The sequence below is a fragment of the Denticeps clupeoides genome, chromosome 7 (assembly GCF_900700375.1).
Source record: "Denticeps clupeoides chromosome 7, fDenClu1.1, whole genome shotgun sequence".
NCBI lineage: Eukaryota > Metazoa > Chordata > Actinopteri > Clupeiformes > Denticipitidae > Denticeps > Denticeps clupeoides.
This window is the reverse complement of record NC_041713.1, coordinates 1,464,067-1,485,201: the sequence shown is the minus strand read 5'-3', so window position 1 is coordinate 1,485,201 and position 21,135 is coordinate 1,464,067. Positions and strand designations below refer to the sequence as shown.

General features: G+C 51.7%; 2 protein-coding genes across 2 annotated transcripts; both read right to left on the bottom strand.

Annotated features, from left to right (window-relative positions):
- Positions 1 to 10,040: 10,040 nt before the first annotated feature.
- wfikkn2a (info WAP, follistatin/kazal, immunoglobulin, kunitz and netrin domain containing 2a) lies at positions 10,041 to 12,537 on the bottom strand. The gene is made up of 2 exons (XM_028987055.1): positions 11,993 to 12,537; positions 10,041 to 11,828 (listed from the first exon to the last, which is right to left on the bottom strand). The coding sequence occupies exons 1-2, from the start codon at positions 12,161 to 12,163 to the stop codon at positions 10,308 to 10,310; spliced, it is 1,692 nt and encodes a 563-aa protein (XP_028842888.1). The 5' UTR covers positions 12,164 to 12,537; the 3' UTR covers positions 10,041 to 10,307.
- Positions 12,538 to 16,435: 3,898 nt separating this feature from the next.
- Positions 16,436 to 20,370, bottom strand: ankrd40 (ankyrin repeat domain 40). Its single transcript, XM_028987100.1, has 5 exons — positions 20,124 to 20,370; positions 18,952 to 19,100; positions 18,410 to 18,883; positions 17,462 to 17,643; positions 16,436 to 17,378 (listed from the first exon to the last, which is right to left on the bottom strand). The coding sequence occupies exons 1-5, from the start codon at positions 20,255 to 20,257 to the stop codon at positions 17,229 to 17,231; spliced, it is 1,089 nt and encodes a 362-aa protein (XP_028842933.1). The 5' UTR covers positions 20,258 to 20,370; the 3' UTR covers positions 16,436 to 17,228.
- Positions 20,371 to 21,135: the final 765 nt, after the last annotated feature.

The window sequence follows — 21,135 nt, the reverse complement described above, 5'->3', positions numbered from 1 at the left end:
CCGCCAACTCACGCTCAGCCGGGAACTGGAACGACTGTAAAACAAGGTGAAAGGTCGTCCTGAACACGCCAGCATTGTTCACCAGCCGGACCGGGTCGATCAGCGCCGCCGCCATCAACAATACCGCAGTGTCCGGACGTCTTCTCCACTGCACGCATCCTGCTGTTAAAGGAAATCTTCAGAAATATGTCACATTTTACACAAACCTGCTCTGCGCCGAATAAATACGACAAGATATCACAGACTTTCGTGTTCAGCATCAACCCGGAGCCACCGTTTAACACGATTCGTCCCACGACTGCATTACACTTCACAGCATTCATCAGGCCGGGACAGTCCCCCGCTCGGGGACGCAGTGGTGGGAAGTGGGGTTTGAAACTGGGATTTTGTGCCATTCTGGTTCATTTACATTTACAGCATTTATCAGACGGCCTTATCCAGAGCGACTTATAATCAGTAGTTACAGGGACAGTCCCCCCTGGAGCAACTTAGGGTTAAGTGTCTTGCTCAGGGACACAATGGTAGTAAGTGGGATTCGAACCCGAGTCTTCTGGTTCACAGCTGAGTGTCTTACCCACTAGGCTACTGGCATCCTACAATTTTAGACAATTCTGATCATGGTGTAGAACATGTGCTCTGGTCCTGAATTCCGTCCTGGCTCAGGTGGCGGAGCTTTTATTTCACGGCTCTCGGCTGTAAGTGACACTTGAGATGATTGGGGGCGTGGCTTCTGCCCTTTCACTGGACACGTCCCCAGGGTTTCGGGACAGTGAAGACCGCTGATATTTCTCATCATTTTTAAACTCGTGGAGAATTTGCTGGATGTTCTCCACGTCACCTCGGTGACGTTCCGTTACGCCGTCGTCGACGCCCCGGGGTGGCGTTCCAGGACTGGAGGTGTGACGCACAGCACGGCGGAACGCTGGAATGTACCAGAAGCATGTCGGCAGGTGACACGGGCCCGGCTGCTCCCTGCAGGTCCTGCTGACGTCTTCCTCAGATCACCGGTGGATTCTTGCGGTTGTTTTGGGAGGGGAGCTTCTATTTTGTGAATAGCTCGGCGGTAACCCCAGATTGAACCGGCTTGTCACCGTATACGCCTCCAAATATAACCCAGCAGACCCCCCCCTAGCAGCCGAATGTCTGCCGGGTTCACCTGCGGATTTATGGCCACCAGGCCGCAATCGTTCCACATTTACACCCGGCGCTGTTGTCACCTCAGAAGTCGGCAGCTGGGCACCAAAAATGGGCAGGGCGGCATCACCGGCGCTAATAATAACCGAGGTCAGCTGCAGGCGGCCGCGTACACCGTGTCCTCACGCGTCTCGGCCTGCGTCAGCCCACAAGCACGTCGAGCAGCTCACAGCGATGAAAATACGACCATAAACAAGAGCCCGGGATAAACGTGCCGGGGCCTCGACAGCGCGGAGAGAGGCCGTCCTACAGACGCCGACTTTCACAATAACCACCGTACACGCGGAATGTCCATCCTGACGCTGCTCAGAAATCCGCTGCAATAGCACGTCACCATAGACGGTTGGAGTTATAGTTTACAATGCAACTTTTACCTGCAGAACAGCGCCCCCTACCTGTGTGGAGTAAACTTCTCCCATTCATTTCTGTGAGCGATGGTAACCGCAACTCCGCCCCTCATCGCTGTTTATTCGTGTTACGTCACGTGACATGACTGCTCATTAACATGCCAAGTATGTCGGCACAGTGGGATGAAAACCTTGTAAAATCTTGTAAAATCAAGGCGGGAAAATGATCGTACGTGTTGGGATATTTTGGAATTATTTATCGTACAGAAGGTAAAATCACGGTACAAATACGATAATTATCGTACATCTGCCTATGTTCATTCGGAAAACAATTCATGAAACGGATGAATCTGGGTAGATTTATATAATAAAAATATTACGTCTATCGTGGAACCCAACTCAGCAGGGTTCTGGTACACATTTCTCAGAATTCCAATTCAACGATACAGAATTTTGAATTCAGACATCAATGAAAATGTCAGTAACAAGTGAAAACGAAGTGGCGATGCCTTAATTAACTCTGTAAACTTTTGCAGTAGTGTCAGGGCCAGCGGTGGCCTAGCGGTTAAGGAAGCGGCCCCATAATCAGAAGGTTGTGGGTTCGAATCCTGAGGTCCCCCCACACTGCTCCCCGGGCGCCTGTCACCAAGGGTGGTGGTTAAATACAGAGGACACATTTCACAGTGTCACCATGTGCTGTGCTGCAGGACCTGAGTTGTTCATATTGATTTGATTCTTGATCAGTTCTCGTCTTTATTATTGAATATTATTTTCTCGTGCTTCTGTAAGGTACCGGACATCACTTGATTATTATTATTCCTTTTTTGTGAAAGAGGGGGATTCTGGGATTTATAACAGCTGATGGTTGTGAATTTACTGCGCTCTGTCCTCGGCAGCGGGGACCTGGTGAGTGATGGCGTCTCTAGTAATTTAATGGGTCGCGTGGACATAACTCCAGTGTTCGTAATTTCCTTTTGGCATCTGACCCAGCACTCAGCCCCCCGACCCCCCCACAAAGGAAAGGACATCACACAACACAAGGAAAGTGTTTGCTGTGTGTGTGTGTGTGTGTGTGTGTGTGTGTTTTAGAGGAAGCAGCATTGTAGGGTGGGGGTTTGAAAAGTCTTGAGTCAACAGCGGTGTGACTCGGTGCGATTTACTGTTGCATTATGGGAAGCTGACCTTTCTGCCAGATCATTTCTCATATTTCCCCTGACACCATGTTTCTTTCTCTCTCGGTCTCTCTCTCTCACACTCACACACACACACACACACACACACACACACACATTATTTCTCACATTATTTTACCGTGTTGAGCTAAATACAGGGACACATTAATACTAAGCCCCTTAACCCCCCCAAAAAAAAGATGTAAAACCTTTGGAAAAATGATGAGACATTTGCACTTGAATCTTGCTGTCAGGCCACGCCCATTCTCTTAAATCTCGACCTGGCTGCATTACCGGAATTGGCGTATGTGCGGGTAGATAAAGCGCCGGTGCTCCCACATGAAACACCTCTGTGCGGCGCTGCAGATGGAATTCAATCTAAATGCAAAACCGGCTATTAATCACCACAGCCTGCTGCCGGCAATATCAATCAGCCATAAATATGTGTGCGAGACAGTCTCATGGTGTGGGTGCATGGTACAGGCAATCTTTCCATGAATGTCGTCGAAGGGGCATGCTTTTTGTGTGTGCATGTACATAAGTACTTTTTTAATGAGACCAAAGGTAAGTGTGTGTGTTTGTGTGTGTGTGTGTGTGTGTGCTAGCCCAGCACATGTATAATGGGGTGCATGTACATACATGTTTGGAATGGGGTTGAAGGTAAATGTGTTGTGTTTGTGTGTGTGTGTGTGTGTGTGTGTGTGTGTGTGTATGCGTGTGTGCTAGCCCAGCATGTGTATAATGGGGTGCTTGTACATACATGTTTGGAATGGGGTTGAAGGTAAATGTGTTGTGTATGTGTGTGTGTGTGTGTGTGTGTGTGTGTGTATGCGTGTGTGCTAGCCCAGCATGTGTATAATGGGGTGCTTGTACATACATGTTTGGAATGGGGTTGAAGGTAAATGTGTTGTGTATGTGTGTGTGTGTGTGTGTGTGTACTGTGTGGACATGTCTTGAAATGGAAAAAAGGCCATGGGACTATATAAGTGCATGTGTCATGGTCACCAATTTCACTGTTATTTGTTTTTTTTTACAAACAAAATTTTAAAGGGGAGGGGCCAAGACATGATTGACAGCTCCCATATTCCCTGCTTCCTCATTCTGGATGATTTCACCCCCCTCCTGTCAATACTTGACTCACCCAGGCGTAGAGCAGAATCCATCTACTCCCTATTTCCTCAGTTTCCCTCCATTCTCTACACTCCTAAAACCCCCTGGAACCCAAACGTGACCACGCCCACTACCAACATGCAGGTTATCAGGCGCTTTAATTCCAGCGAACGTGACCACGCCCACTACCGACACCAACATGCAGGTTATCAGGCGCTTTAATTCCAGCGAACGTGACCACGCCCACTACCAACACTAACATGCAGGTTATCAGGCGCTTTAATTCCAGCGAACGTGACCACGCCCACTACCGACACCAACATCAGTAATTTAATTTTGATAGAGGATCTGGTTAATGTGATGCTAGTGACATCACTTGATGTTAATGTGACGTTAGTGACATCACTTGATATAGAGTGTCATGATAAATATTGCCCTAAAATGACATAGGGGCGGGGTTATGTAGGTTAGAAATGGTCTACAGGTGTGTATTTGTGTAGAGTGCAGTGTGCGTGTGTGTACATTTCTCATGCTGAATTGCATGTTATCTCGTGTAGTTGTGTGTGTGTGTGTGTGTGTGTGTGTGTGAGGTTTGGAAATGGCGAGTGTCCAGCAGATCCTCCTCCTCCTCCACGCCCGTGGCCCGCCGCCATGTTGGAGAGAACAGCTGTGCCCTCTGGGTCCATCGCCGGAGCTGCAACGCGCAGCTGAGTTCAGCGCGGCGGCGGGGTGTGCTCAGGTGAAAGGACGCGCGTGTAACGTTGCAGTGCGACTCTCGGAACGTGTGTGTGTTTGCGAGCACCAGGGTTCGAGCTGTGATTCATCGGCCGCGTGGCGCACAGTCAGTGGCGCTTACCAGGAGCCATCTGGCCGATTACTCACACCGGCGTTCCCGGGCGGAGCGAAGAGCTGAGAGAACGGCAACGCGGACAGAGACAGATTTGCTCCGTAAAACAAACGCTGGCAGCGCCGCGGCCTGGAGGGGGAGGGGCCATTACTGCTTCCAAAACGTGGTTTTTCTGACAGAGGCCTGCAAGGTTGAGTTGCATCACATCACACGACTTCACATGCCGCTGCACTACATTCAATTCCCGGGCGCTTTCATCCGGAGCAGAAACAAAGCATCACCGCGTACGTCATTTACACCGGCATCAATATCCATTCATTCGTCCATAATACAGCCACACCTAACAGCACTTCTGTCTCTTTACCGCCATCTTTTTTACGAACCATCGGCTGCTCCATAAATCCCAATGAAACGAATGTGGAGTTTTTAATGGTTACAGGGTTATGTGGTGAAGGGTGTCCCCTGGTGCTCTGACGGCGGTTGGACGATCGATCCAACATCGGCAGCCGCAGACTTGGTGCTTATTTCCTTACGCTGTGCAACTCCAATTACTCTAGAACCCGGTTCCCCCACATCACATCCGAATACTGAACAGCAGACTTCCAGACATAAAGCCCAGATTTAAATAAAAGCTGGACAGTGAACGTCCTGAAATGGACAAACGGGATGTCCAGTGGGCCAGATCAATACGAGTTGATTATTCAGACGATTACAGCCTGCTACAGGCGATGACTACGTACAGACAAGCGAAGGGCTCTCATTGGCTGAAAAAGGTCAAGCAGCCAGTGCGCGACCCCTGTGCCCCGCCCCTCGTGCTGCAACAGCGGACGAGATAGAAGCAGAACACGGTGGAGGCGGGGTTGGTGTATGAATGTGCAGCGTAGAGTGGAACAGAGATAAGAGAGAAATCTGCATCTGTATGTGTGTGTGTGTGTGTGTGTGTGTGTGTGTGTGTGTGCGTACTTCACAGATGTGCTTCAGAGAACCTCAGTAAGAGCTGATTAAAAAGGGCGCACAGCACATCATTACTATCATCACCATCATCATCATCATCAGCAGCAAGACACACTCAAAATACACACTATACAACACACACATGCACAATGCATGCACAGTTACACCACAGATACATATCATGAGCAGTAAACCATGTGTGCAGGACACACACAGAATACACAATCTCCAGCTGGGGGTGGTGGTGTGTGGAGCCGTGTGGAGAGCAGCAAGATCTCCACCCTCAACAAGACCCACGTGTTCTCCACATCACGAAATGTCTGCGCAGGAGACGCAAAGATTTAAAGGTGCAAAGGTTCAAATGCTTCGCAAGAAAGGCGGTATTTCACCGATCTACGGACCCTCGGCCTGTCTTCCGCTGAGAATGCTACATCTGATGCTTCTATGCATGAAAACTACATTTAGCAGAGGTCCTTATTCGGTCCCCCCCTGGAGACACTCAGGGCTCAGTGTCTGGCTCAGGGACACAATGGTAGTAAGTGGGGTTTGGACCCGGGACTTTCTGCTGAGTTTCCTTTTTCACGCCGCCATATGATAAATCGTTGACCCGGGGTCGCGTTTCTGGACTCATGTGGGAAAATAACCATCGTTTCTGCTCACTGCTCCTCCCAAGATGGGTTTCTTGGATGATCACAATGAATTTTTCACCCCGAATTTGATGAGTTAATCTGAGAAGGCTGCGTATTATTACAATAATAGAATCAATGCTTGAATCTTTTCACTGTGAATTCAGACATGGAATAATATGCACTGAAATCAGCTAAATCGTTGAGGCAAACTATTCACAAACATTCTTTCAATACAAAATTTCAAAATCAGATGGATCAGGTTTTCTTCCATAGTAGCAGTTTCCACCACACCCCAAAACTACGGGGTACCAAGTTCTAACTTCTGTGCACAAAATGCATAATATAATGATGTTATAATATATACGGAAAGATGAACCCCGAAATGAGATCTTCTTTTAAATAAAGTTTTGTGAATGATAAGACGCCATTTTCTTCACGTTGTTCACATAATGCAGTTATTGAGGATGAAATTACATTTTCTTCTTGAATTCTGTGAATGAATTATATATGAATTTACATTCTGTCATTGATGAATACATTTTGTGACATTCATGATATATAAATGACATAAAATAGTGCCTGTGGTCCACAACAGGTTAGACCATGGTTGGTAAAACAAACTATGTGCAAAAAAATTGTACATTTATCAGTGTAAGTGTGCAACACCGTTGATTGTTTGACTGATGCATTTATCCAGGCTGATGGACTGATGCATCCCTGAAACCCTCTACAGATTAGAAGACAACATGCTTGCAGAACATCTAACCAGACACATCCAGCACACACAACACACCCCGCATTCGCAAAACCATTTCACATTTTACAGACGCCCCTTATCCAGAGCGACTTACAGTCAGTAGTTACAGGGACAGTCCCCCCCTGGAGACACTCAGGGTTAAGTGTCCTGCTCAGGGACATGATGGTAGTAAGTGGGATTCGAACCTGGGTCTTCTGGTTCATAGGCGAGTGTGTTACCCGCTAGGCTACCCTCACAGCTGAGCGTTCCTCCTATGGGCCACGGAGACCTTCTCAGCTGATCACTGTGGTTAGAGCTGGTCCTACCTGATTTCTGCCCTGCATGATCTGTGTCACTTTGTTGTTGCAGAAGAACATGATATGAACATGGTATCATAACCACAGGACACAGGACAAGATCTCAGAGGACCTGCTGGATTGTGTAAAGGCTGCGCGGGGCTCCATATGCGTGGAACCAGCGCGTGGGCAGAGATCGGCCATGTGACCTGTCCCAGATTAACCTTCATCCAGCAGAAACAAGAAGCCTGCGTCAGCCTGATCAAAGCCCGCCGGCTCCAAAGTTGCCACAGCAACTGGTGAGGCAGAAGGCGGAATCTGCATGGCAGAGATGTGTGTTCATTTCCCTCCGAGCCCAACGACTCCATTACTGACCACGGCGACCAGCAACCATCCACAACGTAATCTGTGTAAAATACCAGCATCCCTTCCGGCTGTCCGGAACTCCAGTTCGGACTGGAGGTGCGAGGGTGCCCTTATTTAAGTAGGTTGCCTGCAGTGTGCAGCATCCGCTTTCATCGCAAGGCCGCGTCCCGGCACAGGGCCTGGCTGAGGGAGGGGAAAACTGCAGGGCGAGGCCTGGCTCACCGGGCCCCTGCTGCCCCCTGCTGGCCGGCTGCGCCAGCATCAGTTATGGCCTGCTTTCTTCATACTGTGTCCTGTTAGAAGTGTTCTGTGTCTGTTCTGTTTGCCCTTATTACACCTCGCACTGCACCTCGTACACTCCGAGCCTCCAATACTGCTCGCCTGGTCCCTCCATCTCTGAAGGTAAAAGGAAGACGCTCATCTAGACTCTTCTCCGTCTTGGCCCCTCGGTGGTGGAATGAACTTCCAGCTCAGTCACTGAGCACCTTCACACGGCAGCTCAAGACCTTCCTCTTTAGAGAAGATTTAGATGAACTTGTAACCTTCTTCTGTATAGAAACTAGAACAGAGTGAATAAAAAGATTGTATTCATAGTTGGGGGTCCTAGTGAACCAGAACTGATGTACGAATGTACGAATTTCATTGTGCTTGGCTCACTGTGCTTGAACTGCTCCACACTCGCCAGGATCGCATTTTGCATATTTGCTGGTGAACTCCTACACTGAGCCTGGAGGTAATGAAGATGCTGATTGCAAAACTTGATCAAACCCCGTTGACCCCTGACATGGCTTTAGGTCACAAGCCCACGTGCAGCTACATGTCCGCAGGCTGATTTCATCTGATTAACATATAATTAACATCCGCTTATAATGTGCTGCGCTGTGGCGCTCAAAAGTTTAATCCTTCATCAGTAATTAATGAGACAGTGGAAGTTGAATTTAAGTGTAATGAATACAGTATGTACAAAGTTTTCCCCATTAATAATAATTACTATATTCAGATTTTTGAGATGCATCTAGCACATATTTACTATAGATGTATTATTATTATAATTATTATTACTTATTAACATACAAGGCTCCTATACGGAAGTCGACATTTTTGCCAATTTTGCTAAAACTTTTAAATGACAGATGTGGAATTTACATTTTTTAATGAATATATACTGAGATATGAAACACACATTCACTGTTTTTTCTTTTTCTAGAACTATTTATTTGCTTATTTGTACATCAAACTTTTATAATAATTAGTAGCGGTTGTAGCCTAGCAGGTAACACACGCGCCTATGAACCAGAAGTCCCAGGTTCAAACCCCACTTACTACCATCGTGTCCCTGAGCAGGACACTTAACCCTGAGTGTCTCCAGGGGGGGACTGTCCCTGTAACTACTGATTGTAAGTCGCTCTGGATAAGGGCGTCTGGTAAATGCCGTAAATATTATACATTCGGCATATTCTCTATACCATTTCTCTCATTTTAGCAAAGTAACAAGGTTCTACCAAAGTGATTTCGTTTTCCGTGTTGCTAGCAGGTGCTCTGTGGTGTCGTACCCGAAATATTGTTCAACCATGTTGTTCTGGCCAGAAAATGGCTATTAATAAAAAAGCGAACGTGTGGTGTTGTCGTGCCGGAAGTGGGTATTTTTGCCGCGCCGCTACGTTACGCTACGTTACGCTACGTTACGCTACGTTACGCTACGCTACGTTACGCTACGTTACGCTACGTTACGCTACGTTACGCTACGCTACGTTACGCAGGCCCGCCCGCCCGCCCGCCCGCTTTGTTGCCGTCTGACTCCCAGTCAAGCTGAACTTGACACTTGTCGGCAGTTTTAATGAAACCCCCCCGACTCGCTCCCCCCGCACCTCCTTTCATTAACAGCTTACGGGGTCACGGGTCGGATTCTGTTCACAGGTCTGCGGCGTAGACGTCCCCCCCCCCCCCAGGAAAAAACATGTACCGTCCCTCTTCCCCCCGTCCGACTCACCGAAGCGCAGAGTCAAAAGTTCACGGGCGGCCTTTAAAACGGAGTTTTTCTGTGCCGGGCCCGCCCACCCCCCTCCTGCGCGGGGTCACAGCGTGGCGGGAGAGAGGGGGCCCCCCGAGACCCCCAGACTCAGACACAACACATGGTCGGCCTTCTCCCCCCCCCCCGTCCCGCCGCCACTCCGCGGCGGAGCAAGAATGTGACCCGCTTCAGAATTAATGCACCGCTGGAGCAACAATGGCGGCGGCGGGGGGGGGGTCGCTTCATCATGAAACATCTTGCGGCGACATTCCCTCGCCGTACGGGACCGGGGAAGAAAACAGGGCCGCGTTAAATCCCCCGATTCACACGCCGAAGAAGGGAAGTAAAACTCGGCCGCGACTCCACAAACTCCAGTTACAAAGTGCAAAGACACAAACATTTAATGTTCTGCTGCTACCATGGAGGAGGTCGGAGTAGCACGCGCTACGTTTACCGCGCGGCCGCCACAGGCTCAGTTTACAATGTTTAGAACAATTTAGTGGGACTAAAGTCTTCGTAGTTACGCCTCGAACAGGATTAAGTGCTTGGATTACGTTTACGCTCGTAGCTACAGGCTCGGCTAGCGAAGTTAAGACGAAGGTTAGAATTATACGGAAATATATCATTTATACGCTTGTGAAGGGGCTACTGGGCCCCGGCGAACTCCTTGAGAAGGTCGCACGTCTTCTTGGCGGCGACCTCGCGGAGCTTGCGCACGCGGCGGCCGCCGGAGACGCCCACGAAGCTGTCGGGCTGCAGCACGGCCATGCCGTTGTGGACGTCGCCCATGATGATGAGCTGCCCGTCCGAGGTGGTGACGTTGGGACAGGGGCACTTCCAGTCCATGTTAAGCAGAGTGACCTCCAGGGGCTCCTGGCCGAAGAACTTGAGGCCCATCTTCTCGTCCTTCAGGATCTCCTCCACGGTGATCAGGGCGTGGCCCGAGTCGTGCTCCTCGGTCAGGTCCGTCATGCGGCCCAGGATGACGAAGTCGCTTTTGCAGAAGCTGGCGACCATCTTCTGCCGGGGCTTGCAGACCTTGCAGTTGTGATTCTTGGGGAACGGACACGCCTCCTCGCAGGCCTCCTTGGTCTCGAAGTTGTTCTCGTTGCCGCCGCAGCCGCCGTAGACGAAGGACTGGCACTGTTTGAGGGCGGAGCTGTAGGCCCAGCGCGGCTCGTAGGCCTTGCAGGGGCCCTGCAGGCTGGGCAGGGAGCAGGGCGCGGCCAGCTCCGCCCCGCAGGAGAGCATGCAGGCCTCGTAAGCGTCGAAATGGTTCCTGTTCTTATGGCACTGGCCGTAGGTGAAGGTGAAGCAGTTGTTCCGCTTGGCCTCGTAGTACCAGCTGATGTTCTCCTCGCCGCAGTCTCCGGTGTCCGGCGGCTTCAGGCACTCCTCGGCAGGAAGGCGCATGGTGGCGTTCGCCCGTCCCTCGCCGCTGGCCCGGTCCCTGGTGACGACGGACAGGGGGAAGTGGGCCTGGGCGGAGCCGCCCACGTTCCTGGCCGTGCAGGTGTAGATGCCGGCGTCCTGGACCTGGGCGTTGTAGATGACCAGCTGGCCGATGTTGGTGACCACGACGTTCCCCCGGACGTGGTTGGGTCTCATCACCGTGTTCTCCTTGCCCTCCACCTGCTTCTCCCAGGTGACCTCCGGCTTGGGGCGACCCGTCACCTCGCACAGGAAGCTGGCCGTCTCGCCCACAAACACCGACTGGCGCACCGGGCCGCCGCTCATGGCCGGCAGGTGGACGTCCATGGGCGTGGTGGCCACCTGAGCGGTGGTGGGGTGAGCGGTGGTCTCCTCGCGCTCGGGCAGCGGGCTGGTGTTGGACCAGGGCAGCTGGTACCTGCAGGACACCTCGGCGATGGCGATGCCCTTGGAGCAGGCCTCGGCGTCCATGTAGCACCGGTTGTAGTAGGTCATGCCGTCCGAGGCGCAGGTGAAGTGCGGCTCGCGCTCGCAGCGGTCGCGGCACTTGCAGACCGGCTGGCCGTCCCAGATGTCGCACTCGGAGCCCTGCTGGGAGCACATGAACTTGTCGCAGGTGGCCTCCTTGGGCATCCCCACCGGGCCCTTCCTGCCCCGGACGTCCACGTAGCGGGCGGCCACGCAGCTCTTGTTGCCGCACACGTTGGCGCAGCATTTCTCAAACGTTTCGCAGTCCTTCAAACCAAGAAAAGCACAAAGTTCATCAGAAGAGCCAGGTTCAAACCCCACTCACTACCACCGTGTCCCTGAGCAGACACTCTGGGGGGGACCGTCCCTGTCACTACTCTGGATTCTAACTCTGGTAAATGTAGATGTGAAGGAGGAGGAGGAGAAGTCACCTGATCCGACTCGCACTCCCGCATGCAGGTACTCATGGCGTCCACCCACAGGTTGGGGTTCATCTCGTTGGGACACATGCCTGCGTGCGAGTACACGACTTTGGACAAAGTCATCGCCCTGACGCGCAGGACGCACAGGGGTCCGAACAGAAGGCAGGACATCCACCACATGTCCGCGGCCGGAGTGGACGGCGCTCCGCGACGCCCCGACGTTCTCAGGAGACGCAAGCGTCGCCGGATCTGCGTCCCGCCGCGACGAATCGGACGCCAGGAGGCTTCGCGGCGACTTCGCAAACTCCCCCGACACGGACGCGTGAATGGAACGCGAGTGGAAGGAACTTTTTAACACTTTTACCGCAGAAAAAAGTCGCAAAGTGCACAAGTACGCGCGTACTGGCGCGCATAATGGACCGGTGCGTAAAAAAGCGACGCTCAGGGGACGTTGGCGTGCGTAAACCCCGCGGACAGAGGAGGCTCCATCGCAGCTTTTCCACGGATGATCCGATGAGGTGAGCTGGGACCCAGCGCTTCCCCCAAAATGCCCGTCCCGCTGCAGCGCCGCGCTGTGGACGCTGGGTGGCGCTCCGACGTGAAGAAAGCCCGGAGGAGGTTCCTGCGGACGCAAGATGAAAGATGCTCTGCTCTCCACATACAGCCTGTTCTTCCCAAACACAAGCCCTGCTGAGCAGCGCACACACACACACACACACACACACGCACACACACACACACACACACACACACACACACTGCAGACCCCCGACGTGCCCAGGAGGACCCAACCCAGCCTTCTCCATCAACCTTCAGACCCCACATTCCTCACATAGCGTGGAGCAACGGACAGAATGCACACGAGATATCGAATACCAAAGGCCCCCCGTGATGCCCACTCGGACCTTCTGCAGCTGGGCCTTGACTTTGACCTTCTCTGTCCCCGGCCGTGTCTTTAACCCTTTACCCAGACACAGGCTGTATGCCTTAGAATAAGAATGGTTGTCGTATGTAATGTGAAGTAAAGTGCCGTGAAGTGATTGTCACTTGTGATACACGGTGCACACAGTGAAATGTGTCCTCTGTGAACAGTGGGCACCATGACAGGCGCCCGGGGACCAGTGTGTGGGGACGGTGCTTTGCTCAGTGGCACCTCGGCGGATCGGGATTCGAACCGGCAACCTTCTGATTACGGGGCCACTTCCACGACCTTATATAACCTAAAATGCATTCATATTAAATTCGATATTTACACTATGTACACTAGTAATGATCTCAACAACCAGGATGCTACATTCTCATGAAAACTTTTGGGGGGATTCAAGAGACCCAGAAAAAACACAAATTATATATTTATTGTGTATAAAGCACATATCTTGAATAACAATTCGGACAACAAAATAGGCCGCTTGACTGTTTAAACTGTTCCAGAACGTACGTGATTTCTGCAACAGGGTGACCCGGGGACACCGGCACTCTCGTGGCCGTGGCACTGAGCTGGTTCCGCCAGGGCCGTCCTCTGCCAGTCACCTCCGCGTTCGAGAAAATACTTCACGGGCTTACGCACCGTAATCAATGTCACACGGTTCATTTAGTCGCTTTAACCGTTCACATTTCGGCTGGAGGAAGGAGAGCGATTACGAAACAGTACAAACACATTCGTCATTATTACTATTACGCAACGCGTACCGATCGAGCACCCAATGCAGGCATGCAAACGTGTGTATAATAGTCTCAGATGGGCGTGCAAATTGCTGGAATGTGAATATGCATTCGACTTAAAGTGAAAGTGGTTGAAAAACTGCAGCACAGCACACGGTGACACGGTGAAACGTGTCCTCTGTATTTAACCCTTGGTGAGCAGTGGGCACCATGACAGGTGCTTTGCTCGGTGGCACCTTGGTGGCTCAGGATACGAACCGGCAACCTTCCGATTACGATTTCGATTATCGATTTCTACATTACTTCACATGATGTTTCCAAGAGTTAAATATACAAGAGTTAAAGTCTCGTTCACTCGTGTGGACGCTTTGATTTGCTCCAATGAGCAGAAAGTCCAGGCTCACCCTACACTACAGACGTCCGCGGTGTCAGGTGACCCCGGACTGAGCACATTGGAACAAATCTAAAACAAACTCGGCACACATTCTTAAAAGAAGAAGCACAGTGGTGGCCTAGAGGGTAACAAAACGATTGACGGTTCAAGTCTCGACCCGCCAAGGTGCCACTGAGGTCCCCTTGATGAAGGTCCCGTCCCCACACACTGCTCCCCGGGCGCCTGTCATGGTGCTCACTGTCACCAAGGGTGACAGTTAAATACAGACGACACGTTTCACCGTTTATCGTGATTATCACAATGACAATCACGATAAGACCAGCTTTTCCTCCATTCCTGCTTCCACGTGTGTGGGTTTTAAAGGGGAAGGCCGGCTTCGATTCTATGTCACATCGCACAGAGGTCAAAGTTCAACAAATTTCAACTTCAACGTGGTCTGCGTCGCTGTACCCAGATCAGGGCGCCACAGTCACTACCGGCACTACTTTTTACCCAGAAAACCACCAAGCGACGTCATTACGATAAAATCCATCATGTTCTGCACTGCATCCAGGCAGAATCGTCCACGTCTGCAGCTGCGACACTCTTACCGTGGTCCTTGCGGGGACCATGCTGCGACACTCCTACCGTGGTCCTTGCGGGGACCATGCTGACTGCCCGGGGACAGTAAGGGTCACGACATACGGACCGTAGGCACGAGGCGCCATTCCAAAGCGAATCTCACGTCTCCAGCCAGCATGACGCCGTTATGCAAGAGGTGATGTGATTCTGTGAAAGCGAGCAGCTTGGACCCCAAACATCTGCAGGACACGTGGGGACATGTCCCTTTCGCCGTCACCCAAAGTCACTTCACTAGTTTGCATTTTTTTATTATAGAAATGGGGGAATGAAGATCATCTGAGCGGTGACGGGAAGACGACGCGGGAGTGGATGCCGTTCGGAGGCAGGAACAGTTTATTAAATTATATTTCAACAAAAAAAATCAATAAATCGGTTAAGAATTAAAAAAATAAACAGTAAATCTCAGTCGCCAATCAACTGCAATCTATCGACTGAGAGCCGGAAGTCCCTTTATTTTATTATGGTGGCTGCTCACTTTAATCCGGATGCAGCGTATGGACAGTCCAGCTCCAACAGACGTGTCCCACGTCAGGACCGGCGACTCGTCCACTTAAAAGGAATTTTTCATTTCAACTTTAAAATGGATCTGAAATCGTAATCCTGATTCTTTCAATAAATAACTAATTTAATTACTCCTTTCCCTCCAGTAACTGTAATGGAGAACAATTACAACTTTTCTTACAATTAAATCACATGACGGCATGACGTGTAACTGCCACCCAACCCTTATTGTTGGTATGTAATTATTTATGACACCCAGAACATGAAAGTGAAGCGATTGTCATTGTGAGACACTGCAGCACAGCACACAGTGACACGTGACCCTTGGTGACAGTGGGCACCATGACAGACGCCCGGGGGAGCAGTGTGTGGGGACGGGACCTTCATCAAGGGGACCTCAGTGGAACCTTGGCATGTCGGAATTCGAACCGGCAACCTTCCCATTATGGGTCTCTTCAAAAACACTTCATGATTGACAGCTCACACTCCCTACGTGTTGCCAGATACCCGATTTCAGGCCAAAACAGTGTAATACACAGACACAGCGGTTAAAAAGATGACATGTATTAAGTGGTTATGGAAAGCGAGCATCGTGCAAGACTACTTAAAATATTCCAATAAAAATTGGGTTCCTAAACTACCAACCTGGCAACACAGAGCACAAGCATGAGCAACACAGAGCATGAGCTCAGATTATATGATTATAGATATGATCGGGCCTTTCGTCCACAGCAAACCCACCTGCTCCTCACTGATGCCGGGGTGCCGGGGTCGGAGGCCAGCAACTGTCCGCTGGTTACTCCCCGTTCAAGAAAAAGAGACAAAACAAGCGTCCCCGCCGCTGAGAGCGAGTAAGTTGTGTCTCGTTTCGGGGAACGCTGTGGGAGAGACGCTACAGGGGTCCCCCCCCCAAAAAAAAAACAGCCCCAAATGAGCAAAGCTCTTCCTGGCCCCACACCACCAGCACTGGAGAACATGAGTGAAGGTTCTACTCTGATTTTACCTCCAGGCGAGAATAAAACAAGTTTTAATGCCGCCATTGTGCCTCAGATCATTCCCGGCCCGTGTCATCTCGTAATAATAATCGGGAATTATGGGGCAAAAATCAACCTTGACCGACGCTGGGATGTGCAGTTCCGTTACTCTGTATATCCAGTAGTGACAGGGACCGTCCCCCCGGAGACACGCAGGGTGTCAGGGGTCAGGCGGCAGGGGACTTCGCTGGAAGTGTTTGTGAGACGACATAAAAACAACAACATTTGACTCGGGACGCGCATGTTAAATTCTGACTGTATTCGTCACCTACAACATGACCAGCTTTAGTACAGGGTTCAGTGCAGGCGTCTGGAGCGGCTCCAGCGCCCCCTACTGTAAAAAAAGAGCCATTTCAGCATTAGTGTTACGCGGGTAAACAGCATCTGTGTTAACATGTCGTAGTTTAAAGAAATAAAAAAAGTTAATGTACGGCCACTCGTGTGAAATAAAGAAGAAAGTAAAACAGAAAGAGCGCCTGCGGGCGTTTGTACAGTTCCGTGGTTCCTTCGTTAATAAGAGCACAGCACATAAAACTTTTCATCTGACCGGTGGCTTCCTGGGCTTTTACAAAAAAAAAAAAAACTGCAAGTATAAACTGAAGATGAGTTCTGTGCCGGTCACCCAGCGTCCCGTGACCGTGTCCCCCGAGGTGACATTTTCGTGGAAGCTCGTTAAAAAACCCTCGTTTGCTACACAGTTCCCTTCTAAAACCCGCCAAGTCACTGGTTACACGGAGACATTTTGGTGTTAATAATTAATCACAGCTACTGACACGTCACGTTAAAACGAAATTCGAAGCTAAACGGATCAGCTGCAAGTGTCACATCGAACAGCACGCAATCGCGGTAAAGTGCACGGAGGCCGTCGGCCGTGGGCGAGCGGTCGGCGAGTATTAGCGGAGGAGGAGGGAGAACGGATGGAGTCCCGGTGGCGGCAGCTTCCTGTCCCTCGACGCCTGCAGGACCCGCCGGGGACCAGTGCAGACCTGGCCCACGCGGAGGAGCTTCCGGCGGGATCCGGCGAGGAACGCGGTTAATACGTGAGCCGGGAGGCCTTCATGTTGTAGCACGGCCGGTCGGCCAGGCCGCTCTGGGCCCCGGCGGAGAACAGGGACAGCCCCTCCGCCTTCTCCAGCACCACCTCCAGCTCCTGAAAGTCCTGCAGCCGGGCCACGTCCTTGTCCTGTGGAGAAGCCGGAAGATCTTATACCTGCTCCCTCTCACGGGAGGTGAGATGTTGCATGCAGCAGGAGATGGAGGTTCTACCTTTCTCAGCATGGTGTTGGGCAGCTTGCGGATCTTCTCCACGTGCTCTGCGCTGATGTCCAGCTCACGGCAGCAGACCCTGAGCAGCGAGCGGTAGGTCAGCTCCTGGCGGTCCAGCTCCACCTCGATGAAGTCGTTCTCCCGGGCGTTGGGGTTCTGGATCCGCACTTTCAGAACCAGCTCTGGGAAAGAGGCGGGTCACGTGTTATTCGAGGAGCGCTCGTTACTCGGGGGCCCGCGCGCTCGTTACTCCAGTAAACGCTCACCACGCTCGTTACTCCAGTAAACGCTCACCACGCTCGTTACTCCAGTAAACGCTCACCACGCTCGTTACTCCAGTAAACGCTCACCACGCTCGTTACTCGGGGGCCCGCGCGCTCGTTACTCCAGTAAACGCTCACCACGCTCGTTACTCCAGTAAACGCTCACCACGCTCGTTACTCGGGGGCCCGCGCGCTCGTTACTCCAGTAAACGCTCACCGCGCTCGTTACTCCAGTAAACGCTCACCGCGCTCGTTACTCGGGGCCCGCGCGCTCGTTACTCCAGTAAACGCTCACCGCGCTCGTTACTCCAGTAAACGCTCACCACGCTCGTTACTCGGGGCCCGCGCGCTCGTTACTCCAGTAAACGCTCACCGCGCTCGTTACTCCAGTAAACGCTCACCACGCTCGTTACTCGGGGCCCGCGCGCTCGTTACTCCAGTAAACGCTCACCGCGCTCGTTACTCCAGTAAACGCTCACCGCGCTCGTTACTCCAGTAAACGCTCACCGCGCTCGTTACTCCAGTAAACGCTCACCGCGCTCATTACTCGGGGCCCCCGCGCTCGTTACTCGGGGCCACCGCGCTCGTTACTCGGGGCCACCGCGCTCGTTACTCGGGGCCACCGCGCTCGTTACTCGGGGCCACCGCGCTCGTTACTCGCGAGGGGACAGCAGGAGGCGCTCACCCTGCACGTTCACGGGGAACGTGCTCGTGAAGAAGAACGGCTGGAAGGCTGGCATGGACCCGCCCGCCTGGGCGCAGTTGAAGCCCTGGGGGACGGCGGGGGACGGCAGGGGGGAGCGCACCGCCCCGTTCTGGGACAGGACGTGGCCGCCGGGGTGGGGCTCCGTGGAGAGTTCCATAGGAAGAGCTCCGTTCACCACGCCGTTCTGCTCCGCCACCGGGATGAAGGGCCCGTCCCTCGGTCCCGGCACGTCGCAGAGTAAACTCGGCTGCTGCTGGCGCGGCTCCTCCTGCGTTGGGGACAGGGTGGCCGGATCGTCGTGTTGCTCATCTGTGCCGTCACCGTTTCGGGTGACGTGAGCTAAGATGAGCTCCTCTCTGTCAATCTTGCTGTAGATAAAAGGCGGGTTGGAGAGATAATTGGGAACGATGGGCAACTCCGGCTCCTTCGCCTCAGGCACGTCCTCCACTTCCACTGAAACGAGAAGTAAATTACCAACAACGGTGGCGGCGGTCATTCCACACGACCGAACCGCACCGTACCTCCCAGCAGTCTCTTGATCTCGGCTTTGGACGTCAGCTGGGCCGCCAGCTCGTCCTTCGCCGTCAGGATGTCTCTGTCGGCTCCCGAGTTCAGGAGATACGCCACGACGTGTTTATGGTTCCGCTTGCAGGCCCAATGCAGGCATGTCCTGTGTTAAAGACACACGTATAATCACACGTAGAACTACACCGGCCCACTCTAAACGCTGCCAGAACCGATTATTTCGACTAGTCACATACACATATAAATCACTAACTACACCGGTCCACTCTAAACGCTGCCAGAACCGATTATTTCGACTACTCACATACACATATAAATAACTACACCGGCCCACTCTAAACGCTGCCAGAACCGATTATTTCGACTACTCACATACACATATAAATAACTACACCGGCCCACTCTAAACGCTGCCAGAACCGATTATTTCGACTACTCACATACACATATAAATAACTACACCGGCCCACTCTAAACGCTGCCAGAACCGATTATTTCGACTACTCACATACACATATAAATCACTAACTACACCGGCCCACTCTAAACGCTGCCAGAACCGATTATTTCGACTACTCACATACACATATAAATCACTAACTACACCGGCCCACTCTAAACGCTGCCAGAACCGATTATTTCGACTACTCACATACACATATAAATCACTAACTACACCGGCCCACTATAAACACTGCCAGAACCGATTATTTCGACTAGTCACATACACATATAAATCACTAACTACACCGGTCCACTCTAAACGCTGCCAGAACCGATTATTTCGACTACTCACATACACATATAAATCACTAACTACACCGGCCCACTATAAACGCTGCCAGAACCGATTATTTCGACTACTCACATACACATATAAATCACTAACTACACCGGCCCACTATAAACACTGCCAGAACCGATTATTTCGACTACTCACATACACATATAAATCACTAACTACACCGGCCCACTATAAACGTTGCCAGAACCGATTATTTCGATTACCCCGAGGCAGGATAATTTCCAGACCTGGAGAGATTAGTGCACGAATAATCGGTGATGACCTTTAACCCCTATAACAACGTGTCGCTCGCAGAGGACCGACGGGTGCGACTTTTTGGACCTTTAATCCCGGCTAGCCGCTAGCCGGCTAATCTCGCCTCACCAGCCGTTGATCTCGTTCTGCGAGTTGACGTTGACGCCGCTGTCCACCAGCGCCCGCACCTCGTCCAGGTCCCCGATGGCGCTGGCCTCCCGCAGCCGCTCCTGCAGCTCCCGGTCCAGCGAGAGCGTCGACATGCTGCGGCCGAGCTACGGAGCTACGGAGCGGCTACTCGACTCTTCTCCCCTCCCGGCGTCCGGCCGCCGCTTCTCCTCCCATGTTGGGGGGCAGCTATGCGAGTAACACCCCGGACCCGGACAATGGTTCCGAGGTTCGGCGTTTCGGTTCCGTCCCTTATTTCGATCGTGCAACGAATCTTTTTTTTTTTTTTTTTTTACATGAAACATTACAATTAGCTATGAAAGACTAGGTTTTATTATCACTTCTCTTTTTATTGCTACTCCTGTTTGCGTTTCCACTTCCGGGACGCGTACCTGCGTACCGGGGCCGACAGGTGGCGCTGCGCTACAAGGAACATGTCGGAATCTTCATCCTGCGCAATCTGCTCACTGTTACGCTCTCATTTCAAGCCGTTCACGTCGATTCTGCTTATTTTCACTCTCGTGTGAAGCGATGGTTACGCTTTTGTTGTACTTGAAGAAGGGTGATAAAAGATTGATTCTGCTTTTCCACAGAGGAACCCACTCCTCACCCGGACCCGGAGGTTTAGTGACAGTGACGTGATTGTCATGGTGATCCACGGTGAAACGTGTCCTCTGTATTTAACTGTCACCCTTGGTGAGCAGTGGGCACCATGACAGGCGCCCGGGGAGCAGCGTGTGGGGACGGGACCTTCATCAAGGGGACCTCAGTGGCACCTTGGCGGATCGATTTTCGAACCCACAACCTTCTACCACAAGGGTGGTAGTAGCCTAGTGGGTAACACACTCGCATATGAACCAGAAGACCCAGGTTCAAACCCCACTTACTACCATTGTGTCCCTGAGCAGGACACTTAACCCTGAGTGTGTCCAGGGGGGACTGTCCCTGTAACTACTGATTGTAAGTCGCTCTG